The sequence below is a fragment of the Equus przewalskii genome, chromosome 14 (assembly GCF_037783145.1).
Source record: "Equus przewalskii isolate Varuska chromosome 14, EquPr2, whole genome shotgun sequence".
Lineage (NCBI taxonomy): Eukaryota > Metazoa > Chordata > Mammalia > Perissodactyla > Equidae > Equus > Equus przewalskii.
Genome location: NC_091844.1, coordinates 54,367,807 through 54,393,374, shown reverse-complemented (window position 1 = coordinate 54,393,374; position 25,568 = coordinate 54,367,807). Strand labels below are relative to the sequence as shown.

The 25,568-nt window shown below is 37.5% G+C and overlaps 1 protein-coding gene across 2 annotated transcripts in view; it reads left to right on the top strand.

Annotated features, from left to right (window-relative positions):
- PLEKHH2 (pleckstrin homology, MyTH4 and FERM domain containing H2) overlaps positions 1–19,294 on the top strand; it is a 102,594-nt gene extending 83,300 nt beyond the window's left edge. For both annotated transcript variants that reach the window (XM_008531519.2, XM_070572780.1), the window contains exons 25-30: positions 4,856–4,997; positions 9,945–10,090; positions 12,633–12,762; positions 13,524–13,610; positions 15,754–15,891; positions 16,921–19,294. In XM_008531519.2, the coding sequence (XP_008529741.2) occupies positions 4,856–4,997; positions 9,945–10,090; positions 12,633–12,762; positions 13,524–13,610; positions 15,754–15,891; positions 16,921–17,106 (829 nt within the window). In that variant the 3' untranslated portion in view covers positions 17,107–19,294. The remainder of the gene's footprint in view (positions 1–4,855; positions 4,998–9,944; positions 10,091–12,632; positions 12,763–13,523; positions 13,611–15,753; positions 15,892–16,920) is intronic.
- The last annotated feature ends 6,274 nt before the right edge of the window (positions 19,295–25,568 follow it).

Genomic DNA, 25,568 nt, shown 5'->3' with positions numbered 1-25,568 from the left:
ATAAATATGGTACATTCGTATTATAGACTCCTCTCATACAGTCAGCCACTAAAGGGCCACCCACTGTGTGAACAGACTCTTGATCTAAATAAATGGTGGTGATGAACCTCTGGAGCTTCTCTATTCAGGGGCTCAGGAGCTGTATTGATTCACCAGAATTCTGAGTAACTAGAAGGTGACTGTTAAGCTTTGGTATCTAAGGTTTTAAAATCATGCTTCCTAGAGATAAGCACGATTACTAAGATAATGGAAATCTAATAGGCTTTACTCCTGGAGGAGCCTGTTTCCACTGATGGCAACCTTCATCGCTGGCCATTGGATAACTGGCAAGAACACCAGGCTCAAAGACTTGTACCTTCCAGGTGACTGTTTTAGTTCTGGAATTGCTGGAGCTACGGTTCTCAAAGTGTGGGCCCTGGAGCTGCAGCTTCAGTATTACATGGAAACATGTTAGAAATGCAAATAATTAGGGCCCACTTCAGACATCTTGAGTCAGACTATCTGGGGGTAAGACCCAGGAGTCTGTGTTTGAACAATTCTCTAGGTGATTCTTATACCTGCTGAGTTTTGAGAAGCACTCATCTAGAGGTCCTCATTGCTGTTCCTTTCTTTTAATCGTACATTTTGTGGAAGGGGGCCAGCTCCTGGACCTGACCTGCCATATATCTTTATGTAGAAGAGGTCCAGGAATTCTCATTTGATTTTGTTGGAAGTAAATGAAATTATTTCCATATCTAAGACTATTCCTAATAATGCATACCTTATGAATGCTTAGTACATACTAATTATAACTATGATGGCTGTGGTTGGCCCTACAATTAAATTTGGATGAAATGGGGAAAGGTGGTCTGGAAAACACAGATAAGAATTATCCTCCAGGTCTAGCAAATGCCATGAGAAAGGACAAAGAAAGTTGCAAATAACGCATAAGAAAGATTGCCTTGTTAAAAAAAAAAAAAAAGCCTCATGACAATATCAGAAAAAAAACAACTCAACTAAAGGTTTAATTTTTAACAGGAGTCTGAAATGGCTGGCTAGCCACAGCTATGAGAAAGTACTGTTTCCAAATATGGTCGTGCTTTGCGTATGTGTATGGATGGCTTAGACAGTGAGCCCTAATTTCCAGTGACACAATTAGGAGGGGAACTGGCTGTGACTGTCATGCAGCCAAAGGCTTGATTCTTCACCTGTCCAGCAGCACTGTAATAGGCAAAACTGAAGTACTAGCTCTCTTTATCCTGGAATTTTTATTCATATTTAGTAAGTTATGGAATTTTAATAATTTAGATTTAGGGGTTAAAGATCTAATTGATAGGTTTTGAACTTAGTCTCAGAGATGACCATTTGGAAACTAACGTTTAAATTCTATTCATATTTAAGCTGCTTATTTAATTTGGTTCCTTACTGTGTATTTGAAATCGCAAGAATCAAGGCATGTTTTTAATAAAACAAAACTGGCAAGAGTCCTTCTCTGAAGAGAGCAACTCTTCCTTTCTCCCTCTTTGAAATAAAAGATTGTTTTCAGTGGTCCTTTGTCGTTATTATTTTCTAGAACATCGTCTAACATTCCCATATCTGCCACCTTAGCTGACGATAAGAGCATCTGTATCCATTGACTCCAAAGCCAAGAAGCATCTTGACAGATCATCTAGTTTATTCCATTTCTCCCAGCTACGTTCACACCAAAAAAAATTCCAACACGAAGAGACTCCTGTGATTCTAAAGACCTCTGGAGAAAAATCCTAATTAATAATAATAATAACTAATATTTATTGAGCAGTTACCACTTGCCAGGCCCTGTGCTGAGGTCTTTGTATGCATCATCTCATATAATCCTAAGAACACCCCTACGAGGTAGGCATTATTACTATCTTCATCTTTTAGATTTAGAGAGTTAAGTCATTTACCCAAGGCTACAGAAAGTGGATTCTTCAGGCTTTTTTGGCAAATAATTCCCATATTTAGCATTTCTCACTACCATTTATTTATCTGTTCATGCAGTAAACATCTGTTCAGTGTCTTCCAGTGCCAGGTCTTGTTGAAGCCCTAGAGATTCAAAGGTGAATAGAATTTCCCTACTGTTTAGAATCTTACTGTTTACAGGGAGAGATAGACACAAAATCTTAGCAATGTGATTAATGCTGAACAGGAATGGGATAGTAGAGTACTGAAGAACATGAGATTCAAAGGTGAATAGAATTTCCCTACTGTTTAGAATCTTACTGTTTACAGGGAGAGATAGACACAAAATCTTAGCAATGTGATTAATGCTGAACAGGAATGGGATAGCAGAGTAGTGAAGAACATGGGCTCTGGAGAGAAATGGCCTGGGTTAGAATCCTGGCTCCCCTGTTCACTGTGTGGCCTTGAGCAAGTCATTCACCGTCTCTGTGCCTCTGGTATCCTCTACATGAAATGGAGATGAAAACAGTACCTACCTCTAGGGTGGTCTGAAGGACTAAATGTTGGTAAATGTAAAGCGCTTGGATCAGAGCCTGCCACATAGTAAATGCCCCATCGATCTTTGCTCTTACCACGAATATAACGTGCATATGTACAAGATGTTGTGGGAACATCGACGAGGGTTTGTAGAGTGGTGATTTCTGAGGAGATGACTTGAGGTGGTAGCCATAGAGGCAGGAAGAGAACACGGAAGGGGGGCTCACCATTGCAGTTTTAGCAGAGTGTTATCGGCAGACCATGGTGGACAGAGGAGTGAAGAGAAGGTAGATGGAGAGTGAAGGCAGGCTGCTCGCTTAGTAAGTTTACATGATGAGAAAGGTGATGTAGGAAATGAATGCTCTGAAGAATGAAGTATGGAGCCGCTGGGAGGCAAGTGAAAGGATTACCCAGCAGTGCGGAGAGCTCTGCTGAATTTGGCAGCAGTGTTTGTGTAGTGGTACTGATCCACATAGTGATGTGATGTCCATCCCATAGTATCCACCTCCTGGGTATCAAATGAGGAGGTGGGCCTTTAGGAATACTTCTGCTTTCTAACCCATGCCCTCCTGCTGTGATGGGAGCCCACATTCTCTGCTCCAGGCCTCTTTAAGACTGGGGAGAAGCTGGAAGCTGGTCATATAGGTCATATTGGGAGAGACTCAGATCACATTTCTCTGGCACCTTTCCTATTCACGATCTGTGGATTTGATTTTCTGAGTTCTTGGTCACTTTTGTGACTCTTCAGTTCCGCTCCACATTCTCTCCAAATCACTGTATAGTTCTTGGAGCCCAAACTGTCTCATTAGGGGCTTGAACCAGTGATTCCTACATATTTTATTCCTATTCATGTGTCTGGGATGGTTTTCCCCTTTTTTTCTTATAGTGCTTCATTTTCTCTTCCCAGGCTCAATCTTACTGGCATTCCAGAAATGATCGAAGATGTCCTCTAACTCTTCTTGCCTGTAGCCATTTGTATATTTCAGTTTTCTTCCTCCTAGCTATGTTACTAATTCAAACTTTTGTTGATAACTTTCTAGCAGTAACACTTAGTTAAACCCTGGTGGATTACAGTGATGAATAAGACATGGTTCTTAACTTCAAGGGGAGAAAAGGTGTGTACAAAAATGTTAGCATGCCAAAAAGGGGAACTTCCATCTTAAAGTTTATTCTCTTTGTTTTATATCACTTCGCTGACATCATTTTGAATTTAGAATGTATTTCTCTTGCCCAGCCATATTCTTCTACCAGTTGACAATTTGTCATCATGTAGTCATGAATAAAAATGGGGCTTAGGATTTATTTTTTCAAGAAACCACTCTGAATGACTGCCCATGCCAGTGATTCTTAAACTGGAGTGGGCAGGAAGGACGATCAGAATCATGGGGAGGAGATGCTTTTCACAGTACACCCACCGCACTCCCCCTGAGATTCTGACCTGCTGCCCTCTCATCCCCTGCCATTTGAGATAATTACTGCAAGAGACACTGGAACTGATGGCCGTGTGTCCTCTCCTCAACTGTAAAGGGAGAAAAAGCCTGAAAATCCAGTTATAGCCAATTGGGCACACACCTAACAAATGCTGGATCTGAATCTCTCTTTTTCTGCCACTGTGTTGTCATGACAATATTAAAGTATGTCAAAGCGTTGCTTGCCCACCCCACTGTCACAGCATTTACAGCATTCACAGCACCGCTGTCTGATCTGCAGCCTGAAGTCAGAGCCCCACAAGTCTCACATATAAAGAAACAGCATAGTGGATACATAAAGAGGGTCACTGAATTGATGAAGACCTCGTAGACAAAGAAAAGCCGTGTCATATTTCAACAAGAAAATAATAATAATAATATGTAAATTATTTTGGAGCTCCTAAAGCTGCTTATCCGAATGTGGCAAAAAAAAGTCAAAACATTTAAGTGTACAAATATTATCTCTTAGATTCCTAGAGGAAACTACCCCACCCCCAAATCTCATGCTGATTTTGAATTGAAACCTACATTCCCTATTCCCTGATGTGTGCAAGGTGTTTAGGACAGATCATGAATGTTTTGAAGATTGGTTTTGTACAGTCCATTGAAATAAAGTGTTATGTCAACATTCCTTATGAGAGAGGGCATATTTAATTTCACTCAGTGTCTTAGGTCCTTCCCCAATATTACTTAAGGATTTGGTATTTCAGGGCATAAAAAATAGCTTGGAAGGATTGCTCAATCTCAGCCTCAAAGCACTTTTCCCCCAGTTTGCTGAAAATGTCATATAGAATAGAAACAGAGGTCATTAGCAGATAGTGATGGTCTAAGTTTGTATCACTTAGAGAACTGTGTTAGAACAACCCCATATCAGTCCTATGGAGTTATCTTTACCTTCTTCCTTTGTAAGAATATAATTTAATGAAAAATGTCCTCTTATTTTACAGACTATATTTCTCAATGCAGGCTCGCGGAGAGACTGATAGAGAAAAGTTGCTGTTAATGTATCAGACAAATGATCAAATAATAAATGGACTTTTTCCTCTGAACAAGGACCTGGCATTAGAAATGGCGGCTCTTTTAGCTCAGGTAACTTCCGTGCTGTGTAGAGTAATATTTTGTAAAGATAAGATACTAATTTCTACACTGAATTAAGTGTAGTAAAACAATATACCTTTAGTAATTCTTTAAATTGGTTTTGCTATGATTAACACCTTAAAAATTATAGGCATCAAATTTACAGTTTGACTCCAAATTGCTGACGATTGTGACGATGTAGAATGAGACGGTATTCCATAGAGGGAAGCTAGTTTCTTAATTGTGTGGACAGTATACCGTCAGGCTTTGCATTTAATAAAGGAGTTTGAGGGTAGAGCTGTGGGGCTAAGGATGCCGTGCTGAAATTACTCAATAACCTAAAAGGAATTGGTCTTTTAAAAAGCTAAAACACTTTCTTTTATTTACCTATTGTATCAATTAGGATTAATTTCAGACTTCTATAAAAACACACACATGCATTGTGTGTGTGTGTGTGTGTGTGTGTGTGTGTGTGAGGAAGATTGGCCCTGAGCTAACATCTGTTGCCAATCTTCGTCTTTTTGCTTGAGGAAGATTGTTGCTGAGCTAACATCTGTGGCAGTCTTCCTCTATTTTATGTGGGATGCTGCCACAGCATGGCTTGATGAGTGGTGCTATGTCTGAGCTCAGGATCCAAACCTATAAACCCAGGCCAGCTAAAGCAGGGCACACAAACTTAACCACTACACCACCAGGCTGGCCCCAACACACACACATGCATGTTAATAGTGACAATCAAAATAGAAGTATATGTGTCCCTCACAAAGAGAGAGAGGCATGCTGGCACCTCTACAAAGTCATTGAGGACACGGGCTTTATCCTACTCTCCATTCTGCTATCCCTAGTGTGTCATCTTCATGGTCCTGGAGATCTGCCCAGAGCTCCAGTCATTGCATCAGTGTTCCAGGCATCAGAATGGAGGAAGGGCTGAAGAAGGGCATGCCCTCCCGCCTTTGAGAAACTTCCCAGCAGTTACATAGAACATTTCCATTTATGTCTCTCTGGTCAAGACTTAGCCATGTGGCCTTGCCAACCTACAAAAGAGGCTAGAGAATGTGGTCTTAGCTGGGCAGCAATAAGCCCATCTAAATTAAAGGTTTTTATCACTCAGAAAGGAGGAGAGAATGACCATAAGAGGAAACCCACAGTCTCTACCACACCTGAGTCTTTGCACAGGTTAATTAAGGGAAAATGTTAAGGCAACTCTACGATATGTCACCGGCTCAGATTCCCTGGGATTTTCAGTCTTCTCACTCTCCACACCATCCCAGGACATCTTGTCATTCTCTTCATTGTATCTACCACCTATGCCAGTGATTCCCAAGGCTTTTCTCTCCAGTTCATACTTCTTTCATGGGCTCCTTAAATTCTATGTATCAAGAACCAAACTAATGGTCTTCCCTCCTCTTCCTTCACATTTTGTATCTTCACCGTAATATTGCCTCTGCTCAGTCTCCCAAGCAAGCTTCAAATCCAGGAATCATCAGTAACTCTGCCCTCCCTTTCACTCTCACCCGCAATCCCCGTCACCGTGCCCTGCCCATTTTAACTCTTAGATATGTTTCACTCTGTTCACTCCTCCCCCTGCTGACCACCATTGCTGTGGTTCAGACCATCAACCCATCCTGCCTGCTCTCCTGCAGCAGGCTTCTAACTAGTGTGTTTTTCTCTGGTCTGGTCCCCCACAAATTCACACTCTGCCCGGATGCTAGAGAGATTGTTCCAGTTATCTATTGCTGCATAATAAATTACTCCTAGACTCAGTAACTTAAAACAATAACAATTTGGGAAAGGATGTGTAAGGACAGCTTGTCTCTGCTTCACATGGCATCAGCTGGCACAGCTTGAAGGCTGGTTGTGACTCTACAGCTGAGAGCTGGAATCATTTGAAGGCTTGTGCATTCATGCATCTGGTGGCTGATACTGGCTGTTAGTTGGAACTTCTGCTGGGGCTGTCAGCTGGAACACTTACCATGGCCTTTTCATGTGTACTTGTGCTTCCTCACTGAATGGTGATTGGATGGCAAGAGCAACATCTTGAAAGAGAAAGAAGTAGAAGCTGCCATTTTCTTAAGGCACGGGCCTGGAAATTGTGCCATGGTGGTTCATTAGGCAGCACTAGTAGCTGGGATGGAGATAGAGCAAAAATGTGAAACTAGCTGTGTCATTCCCTTGTTTACATGGAAAGACTTTCATGTAAGTTTCATTTCTAAACTCTGCCTGCCTCTCCAGCCTCATCTCTTAATACTCCCTACATTGAACTTTATGTTCCAATAAAGCATAAACTGTGGTTCTTTGCACAATTCCCAGACTTGCATATGGTTCACTTTTTCTTACCTCTTATGCTTTATTTGTTTGTCTCCTCTGCCTGGAACATCTCTACTCCCATGCTTTCACTTGTTAACTTCAGCTTTTCCATTAGTTTTCACTTTAGGTGTCATTTATTCCAGGAAACCTTCCTGAATTCTGCTTGGGTGGGTTAAATGTCTCACTTGGGGTTTCTGTAATGTCCTGCATGTATCTATTAGTGTCCTGACCTCAATGGTTTCTTATTATTTATTGGTTTCTGCTTTGCACCACTGACTGTGGCCTCCCTGAGGGCAAGGGCTATACCAGTTGTCTTTGTCTCTAGCACAGTGCCTTACATATAGTCATTCTCCATAAATGCTCTTGGGTGAATGAAGAGTTGATAATTTGGTTTACTTTTATAACAATTTTATGGTCATCCAAACTTTAAAACATTAGTGTTACAGTGAGTGTTCTCTTTTTGCAAGTGATAAAAAGCTGAGGGAGAGAGAAATAGGTCACATATTTTCTTGGTCATAGGATTAGGAATGATTTCCAGTCATGTGCTGGTCTATGCTTTAGTCCTCTAAAGGCACAGATTCTCTGTTAAAATCACTCTCATTTTTATTAAAATTTGTTAGTCTTCTTACTTTAACTTTTAATTTTGTTAGGAAAGCTTCTTCAAGAAAAATTGTAATATACTTTAGAGATAAATACTTCTAATATTTTTTAGATAAATTAAGGAAGGGGTAGAAAGGTTAGACCATACACCTAGATAATTATGAACACATTAATAACTAAAATGCATAATTTCTCCATCTATAAAAGGAAAATTAAATAATGCATCCGATCTCTTTTCCTCAGAGTAGTTTTTATAAAGATAAATGAAATATACTAAGGAAATCTGAGCTCTGTAGAAGAAAGTAGTTATTTCTTTTGTAGATTTGAATATCTGTAGGTCCTTGTTGATATTCTCTGTCTTAATTAGGAAATTCTTGGAGCTATTCATTAATTGTTGTACATGGTGTCTGGTAAGGCATTATGTTGATGTGAGGCATATTGGGAATTATCTGAGTTGATTTCTAGTTGTTCTCCAAACATTTATTGTGCTCATTCTGTGCCACACTGTATACCAGGTGCCAGAGAGGAGAGACGCTGAGCTTGGAGATACCGCTATATTGGACATAGCACTATAGGGTTCCCTAAGAGGTTGCCTTAAATGGCCTATTCTGGTTGTAACTATTGTTTGTCCAACTGCAGTATCCTTGAAGGTTAAGTCCTGGTCTCAGGTTTCACAGGTAGTTGTGCTGAGTACTACCTGGTGATAGGTGGGGATGATGAAAAGCTTGCTCTGGGGGAAGGACTTCAGTAGATTTGAAGAGCAGATGAACAACTTTTATTTGGTGTGAGGAGATTAGGATGAATATCTGACTAGATAGGAGTTGGGGATGAGAGCTGAACAGCAAAGCCAAGTGAAGAAACCAACAAGAGACTGGGTCAAAGAACCAAGAAAGTTATAAGAATAGACTGTAAGGATGGAGCTCAACTGAGGAATTTATACAGTAGTTGGTCAGATTAAGAGCTAGACAAGGGAAGCCACAGGGGTCAGAATCTCAGGGGCTGGTTGTGCTAACAGCTTAGCTGGAGGCAGAGGGCCCTTTTGAGATGGAGACCTGGGGCTTTCTATAAGACCATCCCAGTCTTGATGGAACCCTTCATCTGCTATAAATAAGGATATGAATGTTCAGTAGGACATTCATCTGGATGCCCCCACCCCATCTTGCTCCTTGAGCCCTCTTTGGTGCCCTATACAAGGCATTTAACACAGTTTATCACAAGGATTTGTTTATGCTTCAGTCTCCCCTACAAATAATAAACTCTTTGAGGATAAGAACTATGCTCAACATTTTTCTTCCTCGCATCGCTTAGCACAGTGCCTGACATATTATGGGGACTCAGTATAGGTTTGGATGAATGAATGGTTGGGTGAGTGGATGGAGAGGTGGATGGGTGGGTAGTTGGATTGGTGGATGAGGGATGGCATCTGTGTAGCCTGTTAATAGAGATAAGGAGTGAACATTCATTCAGGGAGAAAGGGGAATGAAGGGCTCTATTCTATGAAATAACAGAATAATAGAATGAGGGGATGAATACAGTAACATTTATGGAGAAAATCTAGGAAGAAAGTAATGCAATATGGTTCTTGCTTCCATTATATTCAGTAAAGACCCTTAAAAATTCAAATAACACTTTTTTGAAATGTCTCATAGCTTTATAATTTTTTGTCTTTCATTTTTAATGTCTATTTTGCATTGTTATTATCAATTAAAATAGTAGATTAAAAATGAAAAATTATCCTTTGCCATTATAGGCAATAGTAGAGTAGTGGCCTTTAGCAAATACTACTAGATGGTGATGTTAACCTAGGGCGGTTAATGTAGAAATGGAACTGAAATGTTTAAATTATAGATTTTCTCCAAATTAGAATTCAAATAGAATTTCGATTTTAATAATAGTACTTATATATAGTTATAAATTCCATAATCACACAATCATGACGAATAGATTTATATATTATATGTTATAAAGATTGTTTAGAAGGAATAAAACTATTTTCTGTTTTAAACCTCTTCTCAATATCCTACATTTTCTCTTTTTTGGATTTCCAATTAGGTGGAGATTGGAGATTTTGAAAGACCTTTTTCAACTCCAGCAGGGCATGTTACTAATCAGTGCAAAGCAAACCAAACTCTAAAACAGGTCATAGAAAAATTTTATCCGAAAAGGTATAGAGATGACTCTTCTGAAGAACAGTTAAGGTAAGGAACTATTTATAACTCTTTAAAGGGTGGAGTCACATTAGTTTTTTGGTGATATTTTTCTGTTAAAATTTTAAAAATGAAAAACATTGTACATGACAATTTTCTTGAGATTTTTTTAATATTGTTGAATCCTAAGAAGTTATCAATCTTTTTATTTAAGAAGGGCCTAGAAACTGTAGAATGTTAATTTAGATCTACTTTCCATTTGATCTTGTTCATTCTTATCCAAATATTAATTTTCTAATTAATTATTATTCATTGTAGCAGGATTACCTGCTAGTTATTAGCTATTAATTATTAGCAGAATTACCTGCTATAAATAAAAGAAAAAAATTGCCCAACAGTAATTTTTTTAATTTAATTATTTTATCGAGGTCACATTGGCTGATAACATTGTGTAATTTCAGATGTACATTATTATATATCAGTTTCTGTATAGACTGCATTAAGTTCGCCACCAATTGTCGAGTTTTTATCTATCACCATACATATGTACCCCTTTACCCCTTTTGCCCTGCCCTGGAGCTGCTTCCCCTCTGGTAATCACTAATCTGTTCTCCTTATCCATGTATTTGTTTCTCTTCCACATGTGAGTGAAATTATACGGTGTTTGTCTTTTTCTGTTTGCCTTATTTCGCTTAGCATAACACCCTCAAGGTCCATCCATGTTGTTGCAAATGGCACGATTTTGTCTTTTTTATGGCTGAGTACTATTCCATTTTATAAATATATCACATCTTCTTTATCCATTTATCCATTGATGGGCACTTGAGTTGCTTCCACATCTTGGCTATTGTGAATAATGCTGCGATGAACACAGGGTTTCATAAAATCTCTTTGAATTGTTGATTTCATGTTCTTTGGATAAATACCCAGTAGTGGGATAGCTGGATCATATGGTATTTCTATTTTTAATTTTTTGAGAAATCTCCATACTATTTTCCATAGTAGCTGCACCAGTTTGCATTCCTACCAGCAGTGTATGAGGATTCCCTTTTCTCCACATTTGCTATTTTTTGTCTTATTAATTATAGCCATTCTGACAGATGTAAGGTGATATCCCATTGTAGTTTTGATTTACATTTCCCTAATAATTAGTGATGTTGAACATCTCTTCATGTGCCTCTGGGTCATTTGTATATCTTTGGGAAGATGTTTGTTTATATCCTCTGCCCATTTTTTGATTGGGTTTTTTTTGTGTGTGTGTGGTTGAGTTGTATGAGTTCTTTATATATTTTGGAAATTAACCGCTTGTCAGATATATGATTTGCAGATATTTTCCCCCAGTTGGTGGGTTTTGTTTTCATTTTGTTCATGGCTTCCTTTGCCTTGCAGAAACATTTTAGTCTGATGTAGTCCTATTTGTTTTTTCTTTTGTTTCCCTTGCCTGAGTAGACATCGTTTTCAAAAAGATACTGCTAAGGCTGATGTCAAAGAGTGTACTGTCTATATTTTCTTCCGGGAGTTTTATGGTTTCAGGTCTTACATTCAAGTCTTTAATCCATTTTGAGTTAATTTTTGTGTATGGTGTAAGATAATGGTCTACTTTCATTCTTTTGCATGTGGCTGTGCAGTTTTGCCAACACCATTTCTTAAAGAGACTTTCCTTTCTCCAGTGTATGTTCTTGGCTCCTTTGTCAAAGATTAGCTGTGCATAAGTGTGTAGTTTTATTTCTGGTCTTTCAGTTCTGTTCCATTGATCTGTGTGTTTTTGTGCCAGTACCGTGCTGTTTTGATTACTATGGCTTTGCAGTATATTTTGAAGTCAGGGAGTGTGATGCCTCCAGCTTTGTTCTTTTTTATCAGGATTGCTTTGGCAAATGTATTTAATTTTATGAACTGTTTACCAAAAAGTTTTTATCTCAGGGTATTCTGTTATAAACAAATTGGAATAAAAATAAACTATCTTCTTACACAAGATTTTTTAATGTAAAGTTTTAAATTAAACTCAACTAATTTAGAGTTTTTATTTTTGAGAGCATATAAAGAAAAGCTGTAGATTAAAAAATAGAGGCAAATCCAATTCACCATGAGTTTTTCCAAAATGGAAACATTGAGATCAGTCTTTTGCCTATGTAGAATAAGTGGTTGCCTTCGTGATTTTACTTAAGAGATTTCCCTGCATCCAACATTTCTCCAAGCCAGGAGTGGGAGTAACCTACAATTCCACTGTTAGGGATTCATTCTTTGGTCTCAACTTCTTGCACTTTTCTTTAAAAATGAAAGTTTAAACTAATTTACACTAAGATATGTTAGCTTATCAGATTTTAAAATTTGCCTGAAGCGGGTGGGGGTCGGGGAACCTAGGTCATGCTGAGGCCACTGATCGTATGAGAATTTGGTGAAAGGAATGCTACAGAAAGGACAAGGGATGGACAGGGGTGAGATGGGAGTCACAAAATAACAGCTTCACCTCGGTTCTGCCCACGTATCCCATTGTGCCTAGGGTTGGCTTAAGGAGAACTTTATCTTGGGAGGATGATAGACTGTTTATGTTTTTGCTTTTGTGTTTTTGTTTTTATCCTTTTCTTTTTTTTAGGCAGCTTTGCCAACGACTGTCAACCAGATGGATGGCCCTTCGGGGACACAGTGCTGCTGATTGTGTGCGAATTTATTTGACAGTAGCCAGGAAGTGGCCATTCTTTGGTGCCAAGTTGTTTCTTGCAAAAGTAAGAAAGAATGGGGAACTCTTCAGTTCAGTAAAATAAAACAGTAATAACAGTAACCCGAGGTTTCATAAATTTGTCTTTTAAAAAGGAAATAAGGAAATTCCCAAGAATGTAAAGAAAACAATGAAGAGACACTAAGGAGAGGGCAGGAAAACCACTGGCTTCTCTATCTTTTCCCCACTGCTCCACTTCCTTCCACTTTAAAGCATTTCTTACACTCAGTAAGCTAATCATTAGACTGAAGACAACAACTGAACTCTGCTTTCTTCTCCGCATTCATTCATCCATTCACTCATTTACTCTCTCACTCATTTGCTCACTTATTTAGTGTTTACTGAGTTCTGTTTGCCAAACACTGAGCTAAGCTCTAGGGATATATAATCCCATGGTTCCAGATGGGTTGTACTCCAACTTCCAGGAACTCACAATCCAGTGTTGCAATAGGCCTGGAAATGACCACCATATTGGCAATATGGCTGAGTGACATGAACAGAGTGCTGTAGGAACACTGAGGAAGGAGAGACTAACCCTGCTAGCTTGTCCAAATGCCCACATTAATAAATGGCAGATTTGGGTCCCAAACCCAGGTCTCCTACTATCAGATTCACTGCTCTTTCCATTTGACCACTCTACCTCCTCTCTAAGAGAGATTTTTAATAAGTTTTTGTTGTTGTTGCAAATGTTGCATTCATTTAGACTGAAAAGTATTTCTGTAATTTTGCTTAGCATTTATTATATAGTGTATTTTCACCTCTTCACAGCCCATAACTCCATCATCACTTGGAAGTACTTTCTTGTGGCTGGCTATACATGAGGATGGCTTAAGCATCTTAGAATACAACTCCATGGTAAGATTAAATCCTAAAGTTTTGCACTGAATCAACTATTTCCATTGCTCAGTGTACCATAAACACAAGGTAATGATCTCTTAATCTTATTTCACATGTACAGAAAACATTCTTCCTAATAGTATATAATGAAGTCATTTTACAAATACAACTATGATTACAATTCAATTTTTTAAAATAAGATTAGACAGGTTATATATTGTGTATAAGAAAAATACTAAGATACCATGATTCAATTGCAATCATGGTTATATTTGTAAAATGACCGTTCATTTATAGTGTTAGGTAGATTGCTTCCTGTGTAAAATGAAAATCTTTAAGATAACACCAAAGTAGAAACTTTAGTTACTGAAGTTTAAGTTCAGATTCACTAAGGTTTCTATAACAATTTCTATAATTTTCCATAAATCACTTATCAGTTCACTTGTACATTCATGGTATCTTAAGAGCTTTTTACGTGATTAAATATAAAGTCAAATTATGTTTTCTATATGTTCATTTATTTATCTGAAATTTACTTTATGTTCTACCATATTTCATATGTTTTAGATTACTTAATAAAAATTTTGGTTTTTTTTAACCTGGCGGGGAGGCATTCTAAATTCACCTGGCAGGTGAAGGGGGCTCTCCTACCTGTGGCTATAGTCAGGGATCACTGAGAATTTCTTGGAAACCAAACTATCCTTTAGTGTTATACTAACTGTTTCTCCTTATAATTGCTAAAATACTTTTTTGAAGGAGTTCATATTTCCTGTATGCCTTTTAGTTCTTGAATGGATAACTTGAAGATAGATTATAAAATCAGGGACTTAAAGTCAACAAAAATTGTACACCAAGATTGAGTTACCTTAGCTAAGTAAACCAGTTCCCTAGATCCCAGGAGTTGGACCTTACAGGCCAGGATGTAGACACCAGTGGGCTACAGCTCTTGAGGCTTTCCGTGCTGAAATGGTCTGCTCAATGTCTTGCAAGCTAATCATTAGACATGCAGATTCCTTTACTTTTAGGCTGTATATCTTTGAATTATACTGAAAAAGTTATTTTAGCAACACATTGGGAAAAAATATTTGCTGCATCTATGACAAAGAGTCGGTATCCTTTATAAACATGAATGTCGTATAAAACAATAAGGAAATGATGAACACACCAACAGACAAAAAAGACAATTCACAGAAGAAATACAGATGTTCCATAAACGTATTTTATAACATTAGTCTCACTAGTAATCAAATAAATTCGATTTCAAACATAAACATATGGTAATATGTTAAAAGTGAGATTCTACTTTTCACCAGTCAGGTTGGGTGAGATTTAAAAGAATGATGATAGGCAGTTTTAGTAATACTGCAGTGCTGGGAATTTAAATGGGTATAACCTTTCTGGAGGACAGTTTGGAAGTACTCTCAAAGTTTTCCTTACTTTTTTGAGGTAGCAATTCCTATTATTGAGATTTATAACAAAATGAATAATTAATTATGTGTATTACAAAATATGTCTAAAAATATGCATTGAAATATTGCTTAAGATAGTGACAAAAATTATTTAAATATCTTGCAATAGGAGATTGGTTAAATAAAGGATTATCTGTAAAATCACTTAAAATGATGTTATACATTTGTTGTCATGGGAAAATGTTCATAATATATTAAGTAAAAAAAGAAGAATGCTAAACAATATGTATAGTACTGTTTTTGTTTATATATATCAAAATCTGTATATCAGGGTAAACCACATGGATTTGCCAATATTTGACCATTTTTTACCTTAAAAAGTATGTTTCATATTGTTCAACCTAATATATATAGAGAGAGATCTCTTAAAGGACATACAGTAATATTAACAGTGGTCTTCCACTACATGCTAATATAGGAGCTTTTATTTTCTTATATTTTCTACTTTTTCTGCAATGAGTTATTAGTTTCAGAATCAAAATGTATTTTAATTATAAAGGTAAATGATGCCTAAATAGAATTAGTACACTACCTTCTATTTTGGATCATAATAGACTTGATTTTAGAAAATAATTTTTTGTATTATACATAATTAATATCATCATTTTAATGGAGATATGTTATTAATCATTTCTCATCTGTCTTTGAAAGTAAAGAGCATATAACATATTTACTTTTTCTTCTCTTTGAAGAGGTTAATAGTCAGCTATGTGTACAAGAGTCTAATGACCTTTGGAGGTCACCAGGATGATTTTATGATAGTCATTAACAACACACATTCAAAGGACAAACCAACAGAGAAATTACTTTTTGCCATGGCAAAACCCAAGGTGAGTAGAAGCCTTTCCGTCAACTTTTTGCACTCGTTTTTTTTTTCATCCTAATACATTTATTGTGCAACAACTAAATTCCAGAAGGGAAAACAGACTTTACTTCTAATAAAACAGCCCTAGGGCCAAATTCTGGCTTACCTCACCTTGCTAAGCTTTGGTCTCTTCATGTAAAATGGTATGATGCTGCCTCCTTGTTTTGTCTTAAGAATTAAATAAAGGAATTGTAAGGTGCCTTAGCCCAGGGCCTGGTGTACGGAAGGTTCAAAATAAGTGGTCTTGATGTAAGCTATTGTTGTTGGGTACTTTATATGCATTGTCTTATTTACTTGGGGTAATGTACTTTATGGACTCATTAGGGGAAAGAGTAAGGTTTTATAATTAAGATGTACTTGTTCTTTTACTATTTTTAGCAAACTACGTAGCTTTAATCTCTGTAAGTGAAAGCAATAAGTAAAAGGGCTACATTTTAACATGTAATTCCAATTTTAGTAAAAAGAATGAGAAATTGATTTTCCTAAAACTTTAACTGTCTTAAAATTGTCAATTAAAAGAGACTACGTTTTTAGAATCTGAAGCTTTTTAAAAAGATGTCAGTTATCTTAATTAAATCTATACTTAGGAAGGCAGTTAGCCGGTAAGTACAGAAGATCGAGGCATGCTCAGTACTTTATTTAGTTTAAAAAATGAGTTGATTATACACTGAATTTCTTAATTCATATATTCACAAATAGAACTTTAAGATAATTGATAGAGTTGTACTACTGACTGTCACATTTTCTAATATTGCCACTAAATTTGATTGTTTTCTAAGATCCAATCTTCCTGCTGGTTTAAGTAATGGGAAAATATGTCAGTGCCTTGACGGTGTTGAACATGTAAGTTCTCCATTGTTTGATCTAGAGAGAAGGGAGTTCTGGTAGCTTGGGCACTTACAGATGGAGACCACCTATGGTCATCCCTTGACTCCCTTTTGGAAGTGGTGAGAAATTCTCAGGAGCATAAAAATTCTGTTTTTTCTTGTTTTAGATCCTTGAAATCACTCTTTTGATCGCCAGTTACATAAACAACTTCCATCAGCAAAAAGCAGCCTTTCACCACCTCTCTGCTCCAGCCCTGCTCTCAGCTCGGACCCAGGGACCCCAAGCAAGGGCTATGGGTAGTCAGCCCCTTCTGTCCAGCAGCAGACCTACCAAAGGCCCCACTTTACTCTGAAAGCTCAGGAGCCTGAACATTCACTCCCCGCCCTCAAAGCAGTGTTTGCATCTGCTGCACCTAAGTTCATTTACACCCTGGCAGCATGGCGCCCAGGGGCTAGTATTCCAAACTTTAAAAATAATAGGAGTTACTCTCTTTTATTTGATTCTTAAATCTTCAAATGAATACTAGTAGTAAAACAGAAACACAAAATTTCCCACACACTAATTTTCTCTTAGATTATATGGGTTAGAATTTGTCATTTTTTCCATCTCTCTTGCCATCAGACACATCATGCAAAATGACTTTTTTTTTTAATAAATATTCTGGCAATGTTTAGAAAGGGAGATTCCAAACTCATTTGGCAAAACAGTTGATTATTTGGAAATGCTCACTGCCAAAACATTAAGTACTATAATTAAATGTGCTTTTAATTAATGATATTGTGTTTGGAAAGAAGTAGAGTATGCAGTGTAAAAAACAGCTGCAGGGTGCTGTTTAGGGGTAAATTTTTAGAGCAAATGCAGTAAATCTTCTGGCCCTGTGAATCATTATGAGAGAAAATGGGAATTAGGTGACCTGAACCTCCCATGTGGTATTAGAAAGTATACCTGGTCACCTTTTCAGATCACTGGAGTGTAAAGACTAAAACGAGACTGATTCCTAACATTCCTTGGCTGTCAACATAGTTCGAGTTCACTGGAATATTGCCCACATTTCATTGCATTTGGTGCTGGGTCATCTTGACCCTCTTTTGTTCAATAATAATATCTTTGAAAACAAAGACAATTTTTAAAGCTTTGCCCTCATACAGTCCTTTCTAACTGTAGATTGAACTTAAATTCCCAAAAGTATTTTTCAAAAGAAAAGAGAAAATAATCCTTCTGTCAAAGGAGGTAAAATTTTAGTTGAAAGAGTCTAAAAATGTATTACTTTACTAAGTTACATACGTGGTCAGTATTTTCCAGTATGTGTCAAAACAAAGTAATTAGTATTCATGATAAAAATGAAACTGTGATAAGACAAGAAAATTATATTATAAAAATGTTTGATTGCAATAGTAATCATGAGTATACTTAATTTTATTTATGTGTAGAATATTTGTATTTATTTTTTGGAAATATATTTATCACTTTGTGTGTGGTATTTTTTTAACCAATTTGAAAAAAAAATGTTAGCTGCTGAATTCATTTGTTGGCAGAGCCTTCATGGTTTCTTCTTTGCTGCTTTCTCCCTATGGCAATGTACTGTTCTTACATTAAGCCTTTTAAAAATGTTCCATTACATATTAGCATCCTTAGAAAGGGCAGAGCCAAGAAATACACTGCCCAAGTAAGGTTTTGGGGGCTGGCCCCGTGGCCTAGTGGTTAAGTTTGTGCTCTGCTTTGGCAGCCCAGGGTTTCGCCGGTTCGGATCCTGGGCGCCGACGTGGCACTGCTCATCAGGACATGCTGAGGTGGCATCCCACATAGCACAGCCAGAAGGACTCACAACTAGATTATACAACTATGTACTGGGGGGGCTTTGGGGAGAAGAAGAAAAAAAAAAGATTGGCAACAGTTGTTAGCTCAGGTGCCAATCTTTAAAAAAAAATAGTAAGGTTTTGCTTTACTGGTAATGACAAAAAGGTCAAAAAACCCCATAGAAATAAATTTCCATTTACTATTTCCCCTAAATCTCTTGAGCCACAACCACTCACTGCATAAGCAAATTAGTTTTTGAGAATAAACTGGTTACCAGTTTGGGATGACTCTCAGAAGCCTTTTGGCTGGAATACAATAGAGTTTCTGAGTTCCCAGAAAACCATTTAATAATCATTAGTTGGTGAGCCAGAGGCTTGGCAGAGCTGTTACATATGTGTGAGGACTTTATTATCAAGCTATAGTTAGTTCACCATCTGGTAAGCCACCCCAAAATCTTCAAATTTAAACATGTACTGAAGGCTTAGCTTAAATGGTAGTACCCTAGACTTGCATTTATTTTTGATAGAGCAGAGATAAAATATTTTGATGGAAAGAAATCAATTTTCTGTAACTGATGATGTGAAAATTTTATTTTCTGGGAAATTACTTATATAGCCATTTAAAAAATTCAAAGTATGTTATTATGATTGGTTAGAAGAGAATAATGTTACGTGTTTAATTGTAATATTTGTCTCCTATCATTTTCTTCCCTTTCAATCATAATAAATGATTTACAAAACCCATTTTGAGCATTATCTTTTGAATAATCTTCAAGAAATACCTAATGTTTTCATTGTCAAAGCTGAGGTGTACTACTAGTGAAAATGGTAGTTATTACCTCCTTCTCTTGCATTCATGTTTTGTCTTCAGTGTTGCTTTGTTTTAGCCATATAAAAGGAAGCTGTTTTGGCAAATGGTAGTTTTAATACGTATGTATGCATATTGACACTTAGACAACATGTATAAATCATGGGGTTCTCCCATGATTTCATAATAAGCTCCTTAGTGGAGCTTATTTCATACGGGTGAGTTGAATGGACTGTGTTCTAAAAATTTATTTTAAATGTTCTGGAGTTGTGTGTGTGTGTGTGTCCTTAAAGTCAAATACTGCAGTAGCTTCAAAATGAATTTAACTCTCAATTTACAAAAAAAGCTCGTCACAACTTATAAAGAGTCATTCCTCTAAAAATTTGTTTGTTAATTGGTTGTTTGGACATTTTTTTCCACAGGAAAAAAATACATGGTGGTCAGGTCTAGAACAATACATTTAACCCGTAATTGTACTGAAGTATAATCCTGAAGAATTAACCACCATGAATAAACCATATTTCTCTAGAAAAAGGCTTTAAGTGTTCCTGGGGATGCCAAGAACACACTTCACCCACCCATTCACCCCCCCCAGCTGCTGTGGAATTTGAACTCCCTCAATGTAGAGTTTCTGAGCTGATTCCTGTGGAGCAAAGGCTCCTGGAATGTGGGGACTGAGAAACGGGATGTGAGGAGCAGAAATAACAGGGTGGAGAAACTTCTCTGCTAACTGCTTCAAGTAGAAATTGCATCTCCTCTCACATTTTCCCCCTCTTTTCTTTTCTCTAAAAGAATAAAGTGATTTTACTACTACAGAAGTAACTTTAAACTCCGAATTAATGTAAAGTCCACACATAGACATTTACGGTAAAGTAAGATTCATCCATATTTCAGTGGGGGCAAAACTCAGGTTTTCTTGGGCATTTCAGAGGGAAGCTCAGTCATACTCTGAAGAGTTGGATGGGCCTGAGCAGAGGCTGGAGTGAGAAGGTGAGATACTCACTTGCTCTGTAATGTAATTTTACCTATTGAACATAATTTTATTTAAATTGAACGTGGTCACAATGATTTTGGAGGTGTATTTATAATCAACATCAATCCAGAAATCTTCATCATATGCTTTATAAGAATTTTTGGGTCCAGTAATAGGCGAGGAACAAAAATTTTTATTAGGGCAACATCTATTAGCAAATAACTCCAAAGCAAGACACAAAGGTTCACCACAGCACTTGAACATAGAGTACTCTTCCTGCTAGCACTTTGCCAACACAATCTTCAAATCAACTGGGGTGGTAGGATGGGGAGTAGCAGCCCTTTCTGAAGGTGTTGCTAGGTTATATTGATGGCTTTATTAAAATCAGGTGACTCTTCAAAACTACAGGCAACAAAATAAAAAATAGACCAATGGGACTACACCAAACTTAAAAACTTGTGCATATACAAAGAAACAATCAACAGTGTGAACAAGCAACCTGCAGAATGGGAGAAAATAATTGCAAGTCATGTATCTGATAAGGGGCTAATATCCAGAATAGATAAGGGACTTCTATAACTCAGCAACAACAAAAACCAAATAGCCTGGTTTAAAAATGGGCAAAGGGCTTGAATAGATGTTTCTCCTTACAAATGGCCAATAAGCACAGGAAAAGATGCTTAACATCACTAGTCACTGGGAAATGCAAATCAAAACCACGATGAGATATCACCTCACACCCATCAGGATGGCCAAAATCAAAAGAACAGAAAATAAGTTTTGGCAAGGATGCAGAGAAGTTGGAACTTCTGTGCACTGTTGATGGGAATGTAAATGATGCCCCCATTATGGAAACCAGTATGGAGCATCCACAGAAAATTAAAAATAGAATTACCACATGATCCAGCAATCCCATTTCTGGGTATATATCCAAAAGAAAGTGGGATCTCAAAGAGGTATTTACACACCCATCTTTATTGCACCATTATTCACCATAGCCAGGATGTGGAAGCAACCCACAGGTCCATCAATAAATAAATGGATAAAGAAAATGTGACATAGACATACAATGGAATATCATGCAGCCTAAAAAGGAAAGAAACCCTATTAATACATGATTTAAAAAAGTAGAATTTCATCTTTAAACAAGTAAAAATAAAAAGGAAGGAAATCTCAACACACACTACAACATGGATGAACCTCCAGGACATTATGCTAAGCAACGTAAGCCAGTCACAAAAGAACAAATACTGTATGATTTCGTTCACATGAAATACTAAAGTAGCCAAAATCACAGAAACAGAAAGTAGGAAGGTGGTTACAAAGGGCTGAGGGAGGTGGAGGGGGACATCAGTGTTTAATAGAGAGAGAGTTTCCATGTTGCAAGATGAAAATTTCTAGAGATCTGTTGCATAACAATGTAAATATACAGTTGTGCATTACTTAACGACTGGGATACATTACGAGAAATGCATTGTTAGTCAATTTTCTCATTGTGTGAACATCATAGAGTGCACTTACACAAACCTAAACGGTATAGCCTCCTACACACCTAGGCTATATGGTACTAACCTTATGGGACCACCATTGTATATGTGGTCCATTGTTGAATGAAACGTTGTTCATAGTGCATGACTGTATCTAATACTTCTGAACTGTACACTTAAAAATGGTTAAGATGATAAATTTAGTGTTATGTGTTTTTTACTGAAAAAATAATCAGATGACTCTTCTTTAACAGTGGCAGTAGCTAGAGAAGGCTAATTTCCTCTCTCACCATGGGGGTCTAAGGAATCCCCTGGAAGAGTCCCTAAGAACTGAATGTTGGGTAGGACCAGAGGAGATAGATAAAAAGCTATTAACTTCTTGAATTTCTGGAAAATACTATGGGTCTATCTAATTCCAGTAAGAGTTGCCTTTTATGGAAAAAAAAGTTTGTAGAAAATCAGTAACTTTAGAAAGATTTGAAGAGAGTTACTAGCTTTTGGATTATGCACAGATTATAAGATTTTTTTTCCCTTGGGATGTGGTAAGAATCATCAACACTGATGTTATGCTGCCACTGTTCTACTGAAACTTCCTTACATAAGGTTATCATTGACCCCCTAACTGCCAAGTCCAGTGGACTCCAAATGGTCCAACTGTCTACTGGATGGTATCTCAAACTCACCATGTCCTCTAAACCTGGTTCTCCTACTCTATGCCCAAACAATGGACTAATTAGATCATCAGTCACCCAAGAGGAAAACATTGACTTTTCTCTGTTTCCCCAAGCCCTCACTTTCTACTGCCTACTAACTATATCAGACAGCACTCTTTGTTGTAAATGCCAAAATTCAACTTGAACTAACTTAGACAAAAAAGAGAAAATTTATTATGAGGATATCTCACATAATCAAAGAGAGAGCTGAACAACCAAACCATAAGAAAGGTGGGGACACAAATGAGCCTCAGGGACAACTGGAACCATGAGACTTCTTCATTTAGCAGAAAATATGCCAATTTCCTCCAAGGGAAGAATGACTTGATTTTCCAAATTCTAGTTTGAAAAATCCCAAAGAAGGGCTCTGATTAGCCCAACTCAGCTTAGTTGTTTACTCTGAATCAACTCAAACACTCAATATTAGGAGAATACTTAAGTAAATTAAGAAAAAAGAAATCTATATAGTGGAATTTTATGCAGCCATCAAAGTTATGTTTATGATAGGTTTAAAAAAATTGATACGGGGAAATACATATTAAAATCAGAATGTTAATTAACTCTACAATAATATCTCAATTCTGTAAGAAAAAAGATTAGAATGAAATATATCAAAATGTTTAATAGTTGTCACTTCTAGGGTGTGCACAATTTACTGTCTTCATTGTTTCTGCATATTATGTTTTTTCCTATAATAAGCATATATAACTTTGAAGACAATGGAAAAAATGTAAAAACTTTGACTGTCACTTTCTGGGCTATTGTAATAGCCTCCACATGGATTTCCAGACGCCAAAACATCTTTTGCACAGCTGCAAAAAATTATCTCACTGAAACTCAGGTCTGGTCATGGCTTACTCCTATTTTAAAATCTTATTTGGTTTCTCACAACAAACAGTAAAATCCAGACTGCAAGATCCTTCACTGTAACCCAATCTATCCGCCCAGTTTGATCTCCTACCAGACATTTTATATGCTTCCACCTCAAACTACTCACAGTTCCCCAAATACACCCTGCACACAACTTTATCCTTCCACATTGTTGTTTATTCTCTCCAGCAAACAGCATACGATTGTCTCCTCCTCCATCACTACTGCTGAAATCTATGATTCTTCTTGGGGTGATCCAGCAGGGATGCTCAATTTTTTGTATATTCTTACCCTGAGAATGATTTTCATCTACCAAGGAGTGTCACATTGTTTGTCCAAGTATGAAGCCTCAGGAGGTATAGGGGTAGAAAAGGGAACTGATCTGAGAAGTCAAATCAACTGAATCATCGCTGAATCAATGCTGGCGATCACGGTCCAGCAAGACAACTTTCACCTTCCTTGTTACCGGGCTCCCTCCTTCAACCACCTATCCCAGTTATGCAAACAATTATACCTTTAAAGCACTTGGCAAAATGTTAGCTGCCGTTATTATTATTCATATCAACAGGGCTTCCTAACTAAAATGCTAAGAGATTCCAAAGTTCCAGAACCCAAATCACTCCGATTCATTGTCCCAAATCAGTTTGTGAGCTTATAGGCTGACTAGCTCCAGGATGCTGATTCAATGATAGATGTATCAACTTCCCTTGCAATCATCCTTTCTCCGCTGAACTCCACTCCCATTACATCCCCTCCTATGTGCAACTGCAGCCTTCTAAATGTCTCCAAAATGCACCTAAGTGTTGGGAAGATTTTGTCCCCAAAGATTTTATCTGAAGTGAATGCCTTTAACACAAACAAACAAACAAAAATCTGTTTCATTTCCAGGAAAGTGATCCTTGTGTTTCTGTGTTCAAAGTTGCTGATAAGCAGTTTATAACATGATAATAACAAGCATTAAGCACTTACAATGTGTCAGACACACATAAGCTATGTTTCACATATATGTGTCTCATTTAAAACTCATAATTTTCCGTTGCTTTACAGAACTGGAAACTAAGGCTCAGAGAAATTGAGTAATTTACCCATTGTGGCAATGTGGCAACTTAGCCAGTGTGGCTGAGTCAGGACTTAAATCTATCTTAGTCTATAGCCCTTGCTCTTGCATATTACATCAAGAAACCACGCCAGGGGCCAGCCTGGTGGCACAGCAGTTAAGTTCGCACGTTCTGCTTCTTGCTGGCCTGGGGTTCGCCAGTTTGGATCCCTGGTGCAGACATGGCACTGCTTGGCAAAAGCCATGTTGTGGTAGGCGTCCCCCATACAAAGTAGAGGAAGATGGGCATGGATGTTAGCTCAGGGCCAGTCTTCCTCAGCAAAAAGAGGAGGATTGGCAGTAGTTAGCTCAGAGCTAATCTTCCTCAAAAAAAAAAAAAAAAAGGAAGAAACCACACCAAATGGCAGAAGGGTGGAGGGAAAGTATGTTCTTCAAATATTCAGGATATCTAGGGTTAGAGAGGCTGGATCTACTCAACATTCAAGATAGAACAAATAGTGTCACTGCCATGAATGTTTCACCAACTCCTTTAACCATAATTAGTCACTTGTTCTTGGGTAATTTTTTGTACCTCTCGATAACTTCTATCACTGGCTTCCTTTGAGTTATTACAATTAGCTGTGTATGTCTTTCTGGAGGGTAGGGATCTTGTCTTACTCATCTCTTCATTCCTTACTCTCTGTAGCACAGAGTCTTGCATATGGTAATAACTCAATGTTTGTTGTTGATTGGAGATAAAGTAAATGAAGTATTGTGGAGATGCCTTTGCTTTAACTTATTAATAAATGATGTGATATTGCATAAAACCTAAAACAACTAAACAAGCAGAAAGTTAGAAAATACTGAAATCATAACATTCTTTGCCTCTAGTAAATCACTAGAAAACAGCTCAGAAGACTGTTTCACCCTCCATTCCCAAAGCATTACTACTGGGGAGAGAAAAGTAACTGAACAGAGCGAGCAGACACCTCTGGCATCTAGTCGGTAGTCAGTAGAATATCTTTTTAAGAAAAGAACACTGCCAGCCCAGAGCTTTTAGGGCTCAGGTTTGTTATCACGTGCCACGTCGTTCTCTCACGTCTCTAAGGGACGAGCCCCAGTGTGAGACTT